A 19,362-nucleotide genomic window follows, 5' to 3' on the forward strand; every position below is an offset into this window, starting at 1 on the left:
TTATCATCCTCCTTTATTAGCCTTAATCTATTTTAACATTTTTTGGTGTTTTTAGCCTTTGTAAACTTTATAGTTAGGCGGTGTGGAAAGGCAGAGGACTAGTTTTAGGTTAAATTAGTATAAAATGTGTATAAAATTCAAAACATATTTATTGTTATTGCATTATTACAATGTATATATATTATAATGGCTCATTCAATAACAATTTCAACTTTTTTGTGACTGAATTTATTGCTCAGTCACACACATTGAGATGTGAAAGCAATTCACTTCACTCTAGCTGTGCAATTGTATGATTATACCCCAATTTGGGGTCATTTTTTAGAAGAACTGCCCCTTCAGTGATGAAGGCTAATCAGTCTCCTCTTCCCTCCCATTCCTGTCAGCGCAGGCGCGCTCCCGCCATTCGGGGCTGCGCGTCCACGTGCCGCGCGCTCTCTGCCTCCAATCTCTTCCCCCCGTTGTGGGATGGCCGTCGGTCGGGAGCGAGCAGCCTGGGCCGGCACATGCCCGGACCCCGGGGATCAGCGGGAAGATGGCGCACAGAGCCGAGTGAGCGGACTGGCCAGCGGCCGGCGGGATGCCCCGGATTTCATGACGGCAGCGGGTACGTGTCCCAGCCATTGCAGCATCAGCATCCTCCTCCCCGGGCTGGACCACAGCATCCTCCCCCTGCCTGCATCCCGCTCCCAGCATCCCTCTCCTGATTCTAAATAGCATTCCTTTTGTTCTCTTTTCCTGCACAATAATATTGCATTATTCCTGCCCCACATGCATGCTTCCATGTCACAGGCTTTGTTGTATTGGCATCCTCCACAGATGCAGCAGTGCATAGGATATACTGAGCCATATTGCAGATTTCCTTCTATCTTCATCTTACTACTTTATTATTTCCCCAAATTACCCCTGTGCCCAGTATTGGGGGTATAAAGTGCACCACATGGTCCTGTGTATGGCGCTTGTATGGAGAGAAGGCCTCCCGATACTGGAGGATCCCACCATGGGTCACCTTGTTGGCCTTCACATCCTAAGGCCAACCAATCGGGTTAGAGAATTTAGAAGGCTTTTACCGGACACCCAACAAGACAAGTCATTGGTCACAGCTCAACCTGCTCACCCCCTTGTAATATTATTAGGTCCAGAAGAACCCCTGCTAATATTAATAAATCTGAGGTTATTGGGAAAAGTCTCAACGTTAAGTTGTGCTCAAAATAGCAACCCTACAGCTAAAACGATCATAGTTATTATGCCGCCATGCTCTGCCAAGTGAAGTGTGGTCCTGAAAGTTAAATGGGAGTAAATGGGAGGTCAAGAGCTTGAAGAACCCCTAGCAATGAAGAACCTTAGAGGTCCACCAAACCCTGGTTAGGAACTCCTAAATTGGGTGGGAAGAAGCATTGGCAACCCTTGTAATGTCACCCAATTCTTCAGTAACCACCAAAAACAGCTGGGAGTTATTGAAAAGTGCAGGGTGGTGCACCCAGCTTAAAGGGCCTGGAGAGAACATTGTCTAGCATTTAAATTTGCAGCTTATATCATATTGTCTACTTTGTGTTCAGATTGTTTTGTTCTTTTGTATGGTGGATTGTTGGGAATTTGGATATAGTATGATCTTTTTGACAATTGGACATTGGTAAAAGTTTTATCCAAAAAAAAGTAGAGATTAAAAAAGTCACTGAAGATCTACAGATGTGATTTTCAACCATGTTCCATAGATTCCTAGGGTTCCTCCAGAAAAGCATATTTTGGCCATTTAAACATGGGGGAACCCTTGTAATAATGTTAAAGTCTTCAGGGAACCCCTCCTATATTTACTAAATCCACAGCTCACGATACCATGGTGCAGTGATCAGTAGGAAAAATGACTCCTAAATGTCATTCTAGTGGGGAGAATACACTCCTACAGATAGCTAGAAGATCATTGGAGCCACTAAAAATGACCTGAGAGGTCCAAACTGCTCATTGCTTAAGGAACCTCTAGCAACCCACTATGGTTCTCCGGAACCCTTGTTGAGAAACACTGCTATAGAGGTTGCTGGAAGGTCCTTGAGCAATGATCTTTTTAGCTAATTGTAAGTATGCCATCCTTCTTAATGGCCAGCAACGTAAGAGGCATTCATCCCATTGACCACCAGTAGTAGTGTAGTAATAGTAATAATGTAGTAGTAGTAATGTAATGTGAACTGTGGTTATTGTTATTTATGTCAGGGATTCTCTAAGATCTGAAAATTATTAAAAGAGCTTCCTTAAAGGTTGAGAAAAAGTGATCTTCAGGGTCAGATGTCCAAACCTTACAGAGCCCTCAGGCCAGGGTCGTGTGGACCTCATGCATAGATCATGCAAACCCTACATGGACGCCATCCACTTTGTCAAAGTACTATATATCCTAAACAATTATGGTTATTTTTTAAAGTCTTTTCACATTTGTTTCCGGAACTTTTGTTCTTCTCAAGGTTCTTCCACCCATTTTCTGTCCACATTCACCCACCCCAGTGTTGTCTGCATATCATTGCCCTGGATTGATTTCCTGATAGTGACAACATTGGACCAAGCTATCATTTTCATCTTGTCACATATTCACCAGATGGAAGTAACAGGTGACAATGCCAACACATATGGTGTCTGTATCAGGGGCTCGTGTAACAAGTTGACAATTCAGGGACACAATTGGGAGTTGTCAACACGTAACACAAAGTGTGTGAACAAAAACCTTCATAGCGGGACCACTGTGTGGTATTTTAATGACATTTAAAGATTTAAAAAGACTTTCAATTACCTTTACAATTACATTACTATATATGTGGTTTGAATGGTTGTTTTTATATCTATCATGCCATTTGATTTGCCTCTTTTTATTTCAGTGCTTTTATAATTTGTATTACTGTAGATAGCTGGGGTGTTGATTATTGTATGATCATTTATGGTCAGTATCAATGAAATTGTGTTACTGAGAGTTTTGCTTTCCATAAAACTAGAATCAAATTCTCAAAAGTCAACCTATAAATCTAAAAAATAAATGGACCAGTTGTCCTTAGCTCAAACCTCACAGAGCACCCTGGCCCAGATGGTCGTATGGACCTCATCAATAAATCCTAACAATTAACTAAATTGCTCAGATCAACTAATCAATACTATTACACTGTCATTTTAGGTTACCATATGTAACGCAGAAGCTGATTGGTTGCATTGGGGAGTTTTGTTTCAGGCAATTTACAGGTAGTCCATGGGTTACATACTGTACGGGATAGGGACTGTAGGTTTGTTCTTAAGTTGAATTCGTATGTAAGTCGCAACAGGTACATTATTTTAATAAATGCAATTAGGACAGATGTTTGTCTCAACATATAATTAGGCAGCATGGTGTCAGTTACTGTATAAAATCCTCACTGTGAGTTAATCGGGAACAAAGCAAAAAAAACTTTATGGAGCCTAGACATTCATTACCTTCTGGAGCAAGCTGTGCTTTGATATGTAAAAAGAAACAACTGCAGTTTGTCATTAGTTTGTCATTAAAGAGAAGAGCTCAGCCCCCGATCACCCACAACCTCAGCTGTGTTTAGCAAAAGATTTCTTCTGCAAGTCATGCGAACCCGCCCCTCTGTCCTGCACACAAGTGAGCAGGGAAGCCCGTTCGTAGGAGTTGTCCATATGTCGAATGTCCTTAACTTAGGGTCTACCTGTATACACATGAGGCCAGGTATCCTCATTAGTGGTCCTGTTATCCATGCAAAATGTATGGGGAGATAATATTTCAGAGTAAATATTGGGTTGGTTTATTAATGCAAACATTTTTCTTACAGAATTGTTAATGTGTTTACAGTATACTTGTTATAAATGTTGTTGTGACTTACTATTTTGTATTGGAAACTTTCTTGGGGTAAGAAGTTTGACTTAGTACCTCTAAAAAAGGGTCACTATTGTCATTGTAATTCTTTGTTCTTGTTTGTAAATGTCAAACTTTGACTGAACCTGCAATGTTTCATCTCCGTATAATATATGGTTTGTAATGGGGTGTATCCAATTGTAAGGCTACGTACACACATCAGATGATTCTCGTCTGATAATTGCCTCAGGACTGATATCGGATAAGAATCTGGCGTTTGTACAGCGCTCGTCGTTTGATGTCCGTCCTGGCGGATCCACAGATGACGAACGATGAGCGATCGTAATGAAAGTAAAGGGTAGAGAGCACAGCGCGGTGCCGCTCTGTCATTCTCCCCCCTCCCCTCTCCATAGAGCAGAACGGCGCTGTATATACAGAGCTTGTTCATGCATCGGTCAGTCTTTTGTCCTTGGAAAGTATTGTGAAAGTTTCTTTCGAATGACAATTATTGCACATGTGTACGCAGCTCTAGTCAACTGTGTTGGTCAAACCCAGCATAAACCTAGAGCCTACTGCAACCAGTGTTGTAGATTGACAGATCTGGGTCCTGGTGCAAGATTTGTCCCAGGGCTTCTAAGCTGCATTACCCTCTGGTACAGACATCTCCAATAACATGACTACCTCTTATCTATTGTAATCGATACCTTATAACAGTGTTTCCCAACCTTTCTTAGTCGCGGCACATATTTTACAATTAGAAAAATCCCACGGAACACCACCAAAAAGTCAGACACGTAAATTAGCTACCTGCTGCCATCTAGTGGAAGAGTTTTTTTTGGTTCTGCCTATAACTATACATCGCTGGTATAGACAAATGAAGACAAATTTTTTGCAGAAAATAAATCATTTTGGGACCAATTAACTGAAATTGGATAATTTCCCACGGTACACCCGAAGATCTCTCAAGGCACACTAGTGTGCCGCGGAACAGCGGTTGAAAAACACTGCCTTATAACACCCCCTTCAAACATAAACTTACATAGTATTTTTAGGGGGGCAACTGGAGGTCCTAAATATGATATGTTAGCCTGAATGGGGTAACAAGCCTGCTTTAATTGTATTGATTCTTTAAAGTGTATTAAACCCTATTAAAAAGAAATAGAGCTGCTCATTTGCTGCTCGCAAAACACAGCTTCTCCAGGTTGAATTTTTCCATCTTTTTGTGGCTACATTGCCTTACAGGGTCCTCTGGAGCCCTGCTGTAGCGACCCTTCGGTTTGTGCTCTCTTGGCTGTCCTGATGTGAAGACATTCCCTAGGCTGACATGCAAAGGCAGCACAAAAAGCTAGAACATGAAATTCCACCTATGTTCCACCTTCAAGAACTGACAGTGGCTGCAGAGACATGCATGCACTTTGTATTGTGCACAAAGTAATGGGACTTTTGATAATGATCTGAGTGCCCCTGATCAGTTGTTTGAAAAAGCTGGCTGCAGCTGCAAGTGCATAAAAAGTGTTTTTGAAAATAACTATTATAGGCAAATGCAACATATTGCAGCTCAAAAATCCTTATATGCATTGGCCGCAGTTATTTTACTTTTTCAGGCTTAGTTTTCTTTTATTTTCACCTGGTGATCCTTCTTGTTGTAGGATGACAACACACAATTACTGTACTGTATATGTAGAAGCAACGTGGTCACCCTAGGATGTTATGATGTGAACTACAAACACTTTTTTCTCTCCTCATCTCTTACATACAGAAGAGGTGTCATGTAGTTCCCTGTAGATAGCTGGGGAATCCAATACCCTTGTTTGAGTTAAGTCCACATGGAGTTACAAATATACTGGAATTTTGTCAGTCATTTTGTCTGAACGTAAAGCAGAACCAAATGTAAAAAATTGCAACAAGGCATGTCCTGGGACAAGCAATATCCTTTCTGCAATAAAATAAACATATCTGTCCAATTGTACTTTCCTATTTACACTCACCTGTCCTTTTTCCTTTGGGGGTACCGCAATCTTTATCTGCTCCTCTTCCAAGTGTCGGATCTTTGCCCATCTTGATTTGCCAAGCAGGCTAAAATGCCATAATTCCTCCTCTTACATGTGGCACCTAATTCCCGAAGATGTCAGGAAACCCAACGTATTCTGGCATCTTGCACTGAGCTTTGCACTTTAGTGTATTTGTAAAAGAAGGTTGCGATCAGGTAGGTGAGTATGCTTTTTTGCAGAAGGGACAACACCTGTCCTTTCTGCAATAAAAATCCTGCCTGCTTGCAATTTTGAAATGCAAAACTATAGCTCCGCTTTAAATGTAAAAAAATGGATGCAACCAGCACATCTATTAGACGTCTGTATTCTTTAAGTACATTTAGAGGGCAGAAAACTACTAATTGGTTGCTGTGGGTGACTACAGATCCCCAAAAAAAAAAAAACAAATTACACATTATAATTGGAAAACTGCTTTTCCCGTATCATTTTAAACCCATTCCGTTTGGAAGGTGTGTAATTGCTTTTCCATATGGCCGCCCTACTAAGTTTTTTTTGCTCCCACATGCTCATATGGATTGTAGGCATCTTTCTAGGCTGCTTTGAATGTGTCCCAGTTGTCTCTAGTATCTCCCTTCTTGATGACAGCTCACAGTTGACTTGTTTCCTTGGTGACTATTAATTTGAACAGATGGCTTCAGATTACTGGGTCAGGCTCTACAAATCCTGTTTTTGTTCCATGGATCATTCCCTGACAAAAGCACTCTTTGACATCACAACCTGCATATAGACAATATTTTATCTGGTAACGTGTTTTCCTTGATTGTTTGCTGGTATGTGCAACTTTGCATCACCTTTCAACTTGTTGCTTGTAAAGTAGTGATATGTCGTATTCACTTGGCAAGGTTCTCACATGGGGAATGGGAAATTCAATAATATATCTCTGCTCTGGGGTTCCCTATAGAAAGTGTTGGCATGATTTCAGCAGAAATGTGTCAAAAAGTGTAACATTAGAAGAGGAAATATTACTGTATATATCAGAGACAAATCTGTCTGAATTTTTGAAGCTGGATGGCTTAGTCCGCTTGTTCTTTTTGGCTAAATTTTCCTGGCACTGACACAAAAACAGCAATTAGTAATAATCACATGGGCACATGTCACATGGGAGTTAGTATGGAAAATGGAAAAAGTCCATAACATAACACTAGTTCCAAATCTCATTGAAAACTTTTTATTGCAATGATAAAAATCCCGAAATAGGAACCAAAGATAGATTGTATGAAGTACAAAATATGAAGCAAATGTAACTGGAGGTATGTGGGTTGAGGATCAAGCTGGAGAGTTCCCAGGAAGAGAGTCCAACATGAGTCCGTAACAACAATTATAAGAGTCCCCTTTCAACTTCTAAACTAGAGAGGACAGAACCTACGGCCAGGGATGGGCATACAATAAGTAAAGTAGGACGTAAGCTATGGAGAGGGTATGAAAGTCGTAAAGTGAGAGAGAATGGAAGATCAGAAAGGTTCTAATTCTTTTATATAGAACAGAATATGTAAACTCTCTTTATATAGGACAGTGTGTCTCAACCAGGGTTCCTCCAGAGGTTGAGAGTGTTTCCTTGACCCATGAGCATTTGCACCTCTCAGTTCAGTTACCCCTAACATCAATATTCTTTTTGGCTAAATGTACCGGTGACATTCTTTCCATTGGTCAGCAAGGTATGAGGTAATATTCTGACACCTACATTAATGTACTGTAAGCTGTGCATATAGTAATTATAGAAATAGGTTCTCTGAAGATCTGAACATTATTTCAAGGGGTTCCCCCACAATTAGAAGATCAAGAAACACTGATAAAGAGGATATCAAGAGTTGCGTTTAACGTTTAGTGTTGCACATATTTGATATAATGCTACATGTAGGCAGGGACCATAGAAATGTGACCAAAGATAGTCATGGGCTTCGAATATGTAATAGAAGATTCACAAAGACTACTACTGTTCTCCTCAGCGCCTTTTAGCCAGCGCACCAACAGGCACTTATTAGCAACCACCCAGCTGTTCTTGGGTGGTTACTGATGAGTTGGATCATAATACAGGGGCTGCCACCCACCTACAGTTTCTTCCCACCCAGCTTAAAAAAAATTACTGGGAAGAACACTGAACTTTATAAATCATCCAATCCAGGGTGTTCAGTTTGGCAGCCACAACGTTGGACGTGTGCGCAAGTGCATTGTCCTGCAAAAAAAGGATCCCTTTGGTCAACTTTCCACGGTGTTTCGTCCTAATTGCTTCCTTCAGCTGGTCTAGGAGGTTAGCATAATACTGTCCGGTGATACTAGAGCCCTGAGGTAGGTAGTCCACCATCAGAATACTGTCTTTGTCCCAGAAAATGGACGCCATGATTCCTTCAGCCGCGGAGACCCACTGTGGTGCCATTTCTTTGACTGTTCCTTGGTTTCAGGATCATGGATGTGGAGTCAGGTTTCATCCCAGTCACTAACCTAGCCAAAAAGTCCTGTGCAGCTTCAAAATGGGCCAAAACAGCTTTGGATGCTTCAACTCGTTCCTTCTTCTGATCACTGTTCAAACATTTCGGCATCCACTTCGCTGAAAGCTTGCGCATGTCTAGGATAGTGGTGAAAACAAACCCAACACGCTCCCATGAGATGTCAAGTATCTGGGCTAACTTTTTTTTTCAACGGTGAAACGAGATATCCGGGTTTTGACAGTGCTGTAGGAAGGACACTTCTCCCCCAGTGTTTGTGACATCTCAGTGTGAATGTCCTTTGCTGACTTTCCCTGGAAAAACAAAAACTTCATGACGGCCCATAACTCCAATGACGTGAAACTTGCTTGTGCCTCTGCCATCACAGCTTCTCACTAAAAGAAAAAACAGTTTTAGGAATCACTTAGAAAAGTTCGTTTAGAAAAGACCTGATATTTACACAGCTAGATACTAAGATAATATGATATTAGTCATATGCCCCCACACTCTTTTTTCTATTTCATCTGGAAGGGGGCAAAGCCAGGAACTTCTCAGCACCCCCTCATATGGCTGTCATCATATTCTAAATACCATTTTCTTCTCCTATATTTTTTTAGCAGTAGTCTTGGAAGGTCAAGTTTGCAGCCACTTGTCCAGTATGCATAGATCACCAGCAATATTCTGGGAGTGGCATGATTTGCAAAGTTGGAATAAAAAGAATCTGTTTGTTCATAGGAAGAAATGTCAAGAATGTTTTCTTTGATCTGGATATAAAAGAAATCTTTGCTTAGTATATCATATATTAAATGTCAATGAAGCAGATATGTTCTGTATGTCAAGGCCAATGGTATAGTTGTCATTGTCTGTGATTTTTAAACGGCCCCTAGTCTGAACCAGATGCCAACAGCTTCCTTTATTCTAAGCACTTTGTGCAGTACTTGTCAGTGAGTGTGTTAAACAGCTTAGAAATATCACAAAACATGGAAGACATGTCTAACATTGCAGAAATACAACTAGATATAAGTGAGAGTATAGAAAGCTTAGATTAGAAGCCTCTCCACTCAGAATCAAAAGTTATGCCTTGAAAGGCACACAGCCTACCAACTTAGTGCTCTAGTTTTTCCTCTTAGGATTGCTGTAATACAACAGTAGGTTTGTGTGTTCTGTGTTGATTTAGAGGCATTTCACAGCCACTGTAAACTGCAGCAAAACGGACCCAACCACTTACCTTCAAGTTAAGAGGAGTTGTGTTGGGGTGGCACACTTCCAGAAAGCAACAAGTCATTTTTGGGGATGCAGTAGCTTGTGGAAGAACCACACCATGGCAGCAATCACAACTAAAAACACCCGCAAATTGTTACCTGCGGTGATGTTTGTTGCTCTGCGTGCATCACAGCAGTTTGCTATACATCTGGGAATAGCCAACCATGTGGTTTTCTACCGCAGATGTGAAAAGGGCTTTTAGTGTTCTGGAAAAAGTAATATGCTGTCTTTATCTAATCTAATAAATGATTTAACTCCAGAACTATGTTTGAAGTAAACTCGTGGCCTGGTTAGGGAAAGTCAAGTTTATTTTTTTATACTATTTTATATATTATTCCTATAAGCAGTAAACTGATTTTCAAACAATTCTTTGCCGACTTTTTAGGTGCAGGTATTCCCCAATTTGAACAAGAGGAGCACAAAAGCATCCAAGTAGGGTCTCTGGGCAGGGAAATACCCTCTTTCTTCCTGTGCACCTGCTCTGTGTGACTTTTTAGAATGAATTGCTACACAGCACCTGTAGTTACAGAGGTCAATGTGGGTATGTTTACAGTTCATTTACTATGTGTCAGTAAATAATAATAATTCACTAATAATTTGAGTTTTCAGATGCATATAGGAAACCCAGTCTACCTTCAGTGGCTTCAGCTTTTTCTCCACCATATATGTACTGTATCTATTCACCCCTTTCTTTTTTTCAGAAATCTAGTAATTAAACACATTTTCCTCATAAGGTTAGTAATGATGGATAGTTATTCCCAAACATACAACAGATTTTCTGGTGTCTTTTAGAATTAATGATGTATCAAAGTGTGAGTGCAAAGTTTTCTTACAGCCACCAATCAGATTCAGTGCTGCTTTGGAAGTTTAAATCTAATCAGTCATACGGCCAATACAGAAAACGAAATAGATTACACAACCCAAGTTTTAGGAAGCAGACTCACCTTCTCCACATGTGCGATTTCCTTTGGAACCTGCCTGCAATGGATAACAAGAAAAAAAAACTCCAGCAGATTGAGTGGATTCTCGGACTAGCACATCTACAATTGTTCGCTGGATAGCATCAGCAGTTGACCAATTTTTTCACTTGTCAGGAATTGTTGATAAAAGGTAACTTTATTAGGAAAATGTGTAGTGTTTGTACCACCATAAGTCAATTAATTTTTAAATGACCAGTTGTAGTGGCAACAGGATGAAATACAAACGTGACTTCATAAGTGAACCCCAACAATTTGTCAATGTTGAATAACTGGAAAGCCAACATAGTCCATTTTTATCATGGCAAACCTGCCAGGTTCGGCACCTAGCCATCTACACATTACCTAAAACTGAACTACTAGCAGACTATGATGAAAGTTTGCCCTGCAGTTAAAGAACTTTCTGTTTATACTGATGCAGAGTGATTAAAGCTCACAGATTTGGCATTACTTGGGTGATTAAAACGTCTGACCCTCATAATGTTTTTCTAGCCCCTCTAATAATGTTCCTCTTTTTCTCTGCACCTTCAATATTCCTTTAAAGCTCTTTCGTTCAAGGATTTGTATTGCGATGACAGGTCTTGTGGTTTCTTCTAACATAGGAGCCCCCTACCCATCTTATATCTCATTCAAGATTCCTCCAGGAGACTCTCAGTAGCAATGCTAATATCCAATCAGTAATTACTCCATTTATGGCTAAAGTTACAACAACCCTTTAAAGCTTTTATACCAACAAATCAAACTGGGGCATTTGGGGGATTTGGTATTTTTGGATTTTAAACATTAATAAATATGTTCATATTAGAGTTTCCACTACTGTATTCATTTTGTTTATCAAAGAAAGAGAAAAAAAGTGTGTGCCCCAAAAAACACCAGTAGTTTAGGAAAAATTAATATTTAATGTTTAAAGACCAAAACTTTTCCTATAATAATAAAGCATACAAAATATTATTCATTATTCTAAATACAATAAAAAAAACACCAATATACATTAAAACACCATAACATCACACATATAGAAATCCTTAATGCTTTTGCTGTTAGGAAAAATATAAAAGCAATCATTGAATGGTTTGTATTGTAGCCATTCCAGCGACCTATTGCAGAGTCTCTTAGCATTTGACGTTTTGTGATATTTGGATCTACAAAATCTCCAGCATTACTAGCTACTCATGTTATGTAGTGACATGTATTGTTCAGCGATTTAATAACTAGGTACAAATCTCCAGAGCAAAGTATCACAGAGGTCTCTATCTGGCTGCTGCAAAGTTCTTTTACAGTTGCTGGTGTAAGATCGACTAATGACACATTGCACAGAGATGGAGCCTGCAGGAGCAAGGAAATACAGTAGAAGTGAATGTGTAGAAGTGTTTTTTTACATTTCCAGCCAGCACTCTATTTGCAAGAAGTTTGTATGTTCTCCCTGTGTCTGCCTGGGTTTTCTTCTGTGTACTCCAGTTCCATCCCATATTCCAAAAAAAATGCAGTTAGGTTAATTGACTTTCCCTCAAAATTTGTCCTTAGACTATGTTAATGAGCCCCCTTGAGGGACAGCTAGTGACATGACTGGACTTTGTAAAAGCACTGCGTTGGCGCTATGTAAATACAGTGTAATTATAATAATCAAATACTTCTCGTAGACCTAAACCAGCATTTAACCCTTGCATTGGGAAGTAGCCTCACTACAAGAACATTTTTGTTCTTAGACTTAGTTTTGAAAACATGTGCATGATCAAAGACTTCCACCAAGTTCTAGGGCACCTCTACAACAATGTAGAAGTAGTCTAGAAGGTGTTATGTTTTTCCTTTCCTTATACCCCATTCACATGCAGTTTAGATTTTTCTATGCACCTTGTAATGAAGCCATAATGATGAAAATATTTTGTTTCTTGTTTTTCAACCTATTCTTATATATGCATGGAAGGCTTCCACACTGTGGGATCTTGCTGTAATACTGATGAGAAAGGAGGTGAGACATAACCACCCACCCAGCACAGGAATCTCCAGAACAAATGTTAACTTTCAAATGACTCACATGAAGGATAGCTAACGTTAGGAAGCAGAACATTTTTTTTTGCAGAATTCTGTGTGAGAAACAGCACATTTTATTACAAGACGAAAGTCATGGAGAAGAATATGGAATCAGGTTTTTTCAATGTGGATTTACATGCACCCTATCACTTACTGCCATGCCACCAGCAAAGGAATTGAAAGAAAATCTCTGATCCTTCCCAATTCTACTTAAAAATGTTCTGATTGTTGTTTATTTCTTAGTCAGAGAGATTTCTCCTTACACATTGTCCTGTGAGAGGAGACAGAATGTGACAATAATACAGACCAAAACTTCTCCTGAATTTTTACAAAAATATGACAAAATACACGATAGTCATAGTCATGATAGTCTAGTGTTTGTTATGGACGCATTTGACTTGAAATCGCCCATGAAAGTAAGGAACTATATGTACTATAGTCACAAAAATGGGCACTGGTTTAAATCAAGGGGGTGGTGGATGAGAGAACCGGCTTACTTTAGGGCATCAATGCTCTTCGTAATCCAATTTTTTATAAATATATAGGACCTGATTTAATAAACTTTTTTTCATATATTGCATTATGAAGCAGGGGTGAATCATTTCTTAATCAGTAATGAAGAATATTACCACTGTGGGAACACTTTAATTTGCTGAAGTTAGAATATCTGACCCGCAGAATGACAGAGTTACCCTTGCACAAAATGTTTAGGAACAAAAAGATTTACAAAGCAGCAATAGTGTTGTTTATTTCTTTCTAGGGTTCACTGCCACACTTACATATGTTTAAGGTGCATTGTTTAAACTAATAATGAATATTTTACCTCCTGAAACCACCCCCAGACAGTTCACAAGTAAATGTAAAATCCATATGACTCAGGGTGTTGTCCCCCTATACCTATAGCAGCGGCGCCCAACCTTTCAGACCTCACGGACCCCTAAATTCATCATTTTAAATCCCGCAGACCAATAATATCAATGTTTTCAAAAAGATAAACACTTGTAAAATAATGACCTCCTAATGGTGCCTGATGAGGCATGTGGAGGCTCTGATTCAGTGATCAGCTCACGGTTAAGTAAAGTATTACTATTGTTACTATTATCATTAGTTGCATTATCTTTGGTATTACTAAAGAAATGCAAAATTACTGTCTGCTTTTTCTCACTCATTATGGGTTTATTTCATTCCAATCTAAGTCCAAACAAGAAATGATAGTTGTCAAAGTCAAACTATTTGATGCCATTATATATAACAGTTAAAGAAAATTCACAGTTAAGGTCATACTTACCTGAAAGAGCATCTGAAAAATAAACAAATAAAATAAAACAATTGGATGAGAATCGGTATTCGCGGAATGGTCGAAACAATACTGAAGCGAACAGCGAATTTAGTGCAACATAAAGGTGAAAATTGTCATTCAAAATATAAGAATACAATAGAATGTTTTTTTTTTTTATTAATAATAAAACGTAAAAAATTGCAAATAATGTCCAAATTTTTCTGTGGACCACGAAAATTTTCTCGCAGACCACCGGTTGGCAACTACTGCCCTATAGCATATTATCAGTTTGCATTTTGCAGGTGTATGAAAAAAAATTAAAGCTATGAAATGGTTCCTTACGGCTTATACCTAATCCTGAATCAAGCTTACCTCATTTTAGGAAATCTAGGTTAAGTTCAGGAGATTTATTCTAAAAATGTAAAGGTAATCAGGGCTGCAAAGGTCAGCTTCAGTTTTATGTAAAGTATTAATACAGACTGCTCAGATGAATTCATTGGAATAGAAAGGTAGACTGGTGTTTAAAGGAAAATTATGGATGTATTTGTTATTGTCCTTCATTTAAACTTGGAAGATGCAGAGCACGGAACATCTAATATTGGTTTTATGAGGTACTATGGGCCATGGCCAAATACTAGTAGCCTAAAATGATTTCTATTTCCATGGCTGTTTCATGTAAGCCTTGGTATAGGTGTAAAATTTTCATATGACCTGAATCTGATATTCTTGAAGTGAAACTAAAGTCCGCTACAAAGTGGTGTCCCTTCTGCAATATTCATTCTTACCTGCTCGATTGCTTTCGGTCAATCCTGGCCTTCCCTGCACTTGCCAGGACTAAATGAGCTCCTGCACGGGATTTTTCTTTTTTGTAACCTGCTTTGCTGTGTTTTGAACATATGTTAATGGTAGGAATGTTTTGAAACATAATAACATTAAACAAACAAATAATAATTCATAAATGTAAAATAAAATAGGCAGAAACTATTACATTTGTCCTTTCAAGTGGAACCAAAATCAAAATAGCCTGTTTATAGATTTGCCGCACCATTATTACTTCAAGGAACAGACTCCTGGTTAAATATAAGTGCCTGGAATAGTAAACTGACTTGGTTTCACTCCCTAATGGTTCCTTTTTCTGAATGGAAATGTGCTGCAATTAGATTCCCCATGGAATTGTGTTATGATGGTACTTTTGGATAAAGGCAAGTACAGAAACTATATGAGCAATAGGGAATTGGTAGGCATGTTATTCCAGACTTTAATTCCACTTTGCAACATGATGATACCTTAGGTGCATATATTAGTAAAATATTTAATTTACAGATCTGCGTAATATGTAGACGCTAAAAAAATCCTGTTTATTATTATTATTAATAAAAATAATAATAATAATAATAATAATATTATTATTAATAATAATAAAAGACACTACAGGGGACTATTTATGGATTTTAATGGCTGCACAGCAATGCTCTTTCCCTTTTTTTATGAACGGGTACAAATTTTTATCTTGAGCAGTGTCCAAATTTCCGGTTAATGCTAAGTAAAGGGACGGTGCATTCTATTCTTCCTTCATTGCAGGACCCTAATAACCTATGAAGAAGCGCCCTTGCATCATATTATCCAGGACTTCCTCATTGCTGAACCAGAAAGTTGTGTAGCGGAGATGGCCTTAAGGCACCTTTCAACCATATTTTTTTCCATGTAAATGTAGCCTATTTCACCAGGTGATGCCTGGTACATATGCATGTGCATATTTTAACTTGGTTCTTTTATTACCAGCTTTGCTTTCAAATTTATAGAAGGCTAGGTGTGTATCCCATAGCCTGTGGCACCAATCCACTTAGGGTTCTGCCTCCCCAGGCCCAGGTCACGTAATCCGGGCCTAGCTGTAATTCTGGCAGCTGAAAGCACATAAGATGGAAACATGCGAATAAACATGTTTTGCAGCCCTGATAATTTTCCTTGGACTCATAAGGGAGTTGTGCCTAACAGCCATATGGGATATATGATGGCAGCAATGTATAAATAGATGGGAAGTATATTAATACATACAAAGGTACTTTAAGCACTTGCTGTCTGTCAGACTCTATAGTTTCTATAACAAGCCTCTCAGCTCTATTCCTAACTTTATCTTTTGGTACTTCGGAGCTTGTAAGTGTCAGCTTGTATTTTGGAGCATACTTGAGAAGACCTGGCCTAGATTAACCAGAAAGTGGAAACAAGATTTTAAATTGAGCTATTTAGGATATGAAGAGATTTTCACCGGGGAGATTTTCTTTTGTTAGGTGTCACAATGATAACTTTTTACTAATAATTCACATACACATGGGTGTCAAAAGGAGTGCACGGCGCTGATTTCTTATGCACATAGAGACGGTTTGTCACAGATGTCAGTGCCCAAAGGAGTATTAAAATATATCTAAAGACAAAACTTTTATTTTTTTGGGGAAATTTTAAAGTGGCTGTCAGTTTAGCTGTAAGTACCTTGTTAGGGAGATACCTCTTAATTTCCTGTCCTGAAGATTCAACAGTAAATGAGAAGAAATCTTTCCAGTGAGATGAAAATCCTCCTTTTGTGTCCATTTAAAGATGTCACCTCTGTTCTTGTTTTGGTGGCAACTTAAAATGTTCGGATTTACCTCCATTTTCTGTCCTTGTGACTTGGTGATGAAATCAATTACAGAGGTTGCCCTTCACAGTCTTTAATTATACTTTAAAGTGGAACTAAACCCCCTGGATACTCACTTATCCCCCTTCCGTTGCAGATCACCGCCATCTTCTTTCTTCCTCTCTTCCGCATTCAGAGCTTTTGCCATCTTGATTTGCTGCGCAGGTGCAAGACAGTTGAATCAGTCCTAACACCCACAGGGGAAATCAGGATGTGCCGGGTATTTTGCCAACCAGTTCTGAGCTATGCATGTGCAGCTCAGAAAATTTTGATGGCTGGGACGGTGATTAAGCAGGTACAAAAATACTATTTGCAGAAGGGACATTCCCTGTCCCTTTCTGCAATAAAGTTTTGCCTGATGCCAAAAGTTTTATAGTTGGAGTTGATGGCAGCGATACACCACAACAGAGGTTACAAGGGGTTCCAGACCAGTAGTGAATCAAATTGAGATAGTTTGACAATTATTCCCTGAATACAGTGGCTAGTACTCACTAGAAGAAGGGCAGAATGAGTGAATGGGTTACATTTAGTCAACTTTTTATTAGTGCCAAGGGAGTTATGGATATAGGATCTTTGTTTCCCCAAATGTAGGCCTACCAAACCCCAGGACAAAAAGTATAGAATCAGTGGTCAGTTTACCTGACACCAATGGCTACTTGTAAGGGTGACATCTTTCCCTCTTCCCAGGAGTAGTAAATAATTTCTTCCTATTGACCACCAGTAAGCTGTAAATATAGTTATATAGTAGGGGTTCCTTGAGACCTGAAAGGTTTTTTTTGGGGTCAAAAGGTTAAGAAAGGTTGGTCGATCGTCTTCATTTTATTTTGGCCTTTAGGTGTTCTGTGAGGAGCCTGTTATATGAAGTGTTTCTAAGCAGACATGGCTGGAAAATGTCCAATATTTCCTAGTGGTTGTTTGATTGGAATGCTTGTTATTTCTACACTCTTGCCTTACGGGGATGGGCTGTTAGATATCAGCACCGCTAAAGCTTTGTCCCAGAGGCAGCTGACGGGTTGGAATGTAGAAATGATCCAGTTACAACTTTCTGTCATTTAATGGACAAGTCCCCTTGTCACTTACACTCAATGGCTCTGCTGGCGTGTGCAACTTTACTGGAATGTACAAAAGCTGTTAGCTGACAGTTCACTAAACCCAACCAAAGACCACCAATGAGCTCCACCCTGTTTGAATCATCTGAGGGACCCCAGGCCATTGTTATTTATCTAGAGGAGCACTATTTATATTACTGAGACAAGCCCTCATCGCACAATGATTCAACTCAATGGTAAGTGCTATTCCTGTTAGAATATTGTAAATGTATTCCATTTTAAGTGATGTTTATTAAAGCTCACTGTTAATAGCAGGAAAGTAGATTTTTTTAGCAGGAAGTGCTGCTGTGTCCAGACTGTGATAATATGTTATTAACATATTGATATTAGACAGTAAAAAAGATTTATAGAAAGCCATGCCTGACCTATCTAGCTTCTTTAAGTATAATAAAACTTCTTAAAAAATACACAAACATCAAAGATATAAAATAAAATACACACTTATTCTTCCAGGCAGTCCAGCGACATCTTTTCTGAAGTCTTCCTACTTCCTGTTTTCACCAATGCCTCCATCTTCAATACTGACAGATCTTCATCCCTTTTACTCTCCTGGTTCTATTTCCACCCAATTAGAAAATATTATATTTAAATAATTTAAGTTGGATGGTGGGTTGCTATTCCAGGATGCAATTCTCACCCCTCATTTAGGATGCAACTCTTTAGCTTTGCTAAAACATTTGTGGCACTGGTACAGATGTTCAGAGGTAGGATAGAAAGGCAGGATAAAAAAATAATTGAGAAATAAGTAGAAGTAAGAAAATAAGTAGAAAAATAGGGCTTTGCTCACAATACAATAGTTATGTGTTTCTAATTATAATGCTGCAACACACAGCCATTTGTTTTTCACAGTGTATTGTGAACCTGACACAGCTCTTTACAATAAATGGGGCAGCACACAACTGGATAGAAATGCATTGTGACTTCTGCACTAAACACTGAACTGCATCAAACTGCATTACATATAGTAAGAACTACAGACAGTGTGTTCTGTTTTCTTGTGTATTGAACACTATGGGCCTGATTTATTAAAGCTCTCTAAGACTGGAGAGGATACACTCGGTGAAGCTGTATCCAGCAAACCTGGAATTGATTTGGTACAGGATTCAAAACACTTGCTAGCAAATAATAAATGACTTTGAAGAAATCCATTCTAGGTTTGCTGGATCACCCAGCATCACTTATGAAAGTGTATCCTCTGCAGCCTTGGAGAGCTTTATTAAATCAGGCCCTATGTGAGATGCAATGTACCTCACTGCATTTAGTAATTTGCCAGTTGTATTTTAACTTGCATGAGACGTTTAAAGATTAACTAAACTTAAATCAGAAAAAAGTAGATAGGTTCACTATTGCTAAAGGGACAAGAAATGTCCCTTCTGGAATAAAATGAACTTACTTGCCTGTTTGCAATCTTTTCTCTAATGACCATGCACATCTCTGTGTACTATCTCAGCATAGCTGACTGCTGAGGATTAATAAACGCCTGTGCACATGCACATCATTCAGGCCTGGCCAATTAAGTTGGCCAAAGATTCTGAACCTGAAGGAGTATCAGGTGAATTTGCCAGTGTCTGTGAGGAGAGGTAAGTGTAGTTAAAAATTGCGTCCACACAGACCAACTTTTTTTTATTGTAGAAGGGACATCACCTGACCCTTTTGCAATAAAGAACCTGCCTCATCACAGTTTTTTGACTACTGAAGAGTATTTCTGCTTTAAATATGAAGTTATTCAATCTCA

The 19,362-nt window shown here is 39.0% G+C and overlaps 1 protein-coding gene across 3 annotated transcripts in view; it reads left to right on the top strand.

Annotated features, from left to right (window-relative positions):
• The first annotated feature begins 426 nt into the window (after positions 1-426).
• The window catches only part of PAK5 (p21 (RAC1) activated kinase 5), a 71,871-nt gene continuing 52,935 nt past the window's right edge, over positions 427-19,362 (top strand). For 2 of the 3 annotated variants that reach the window (XM_072409632.1, XM_072409633.1), the window contains exon 1: positions 428-607. In XM_072409632.1, the coding sequence (XP_072265733.1) occupies positions 469-607 (139 nt within the window). In that variant the 5' untranslated portion in view covers positions 428-468. Of the gene's footprint in view, positions 608-19,362 lie in introns of all 3 variants that reach the window. The other variant, XM_072409631.1, reaches the window with a different exon arrangement.

This window comes from Pyxicephalus adspersus, chromosome 4, assembly GCF_032062135.1.
Source record: "Pyxicephalus adspersus chromosome 4, UCB_Pads_2.0, whole genome shotgun sequence".
NCBI classification, from domain to species: domain Eukaryota; kingdom Metazoa; phylum Chordata; class Amphibia; order Anura; family Pyxicephalidae; genus Pyxicephalus; species Pyxicephalus adspersus.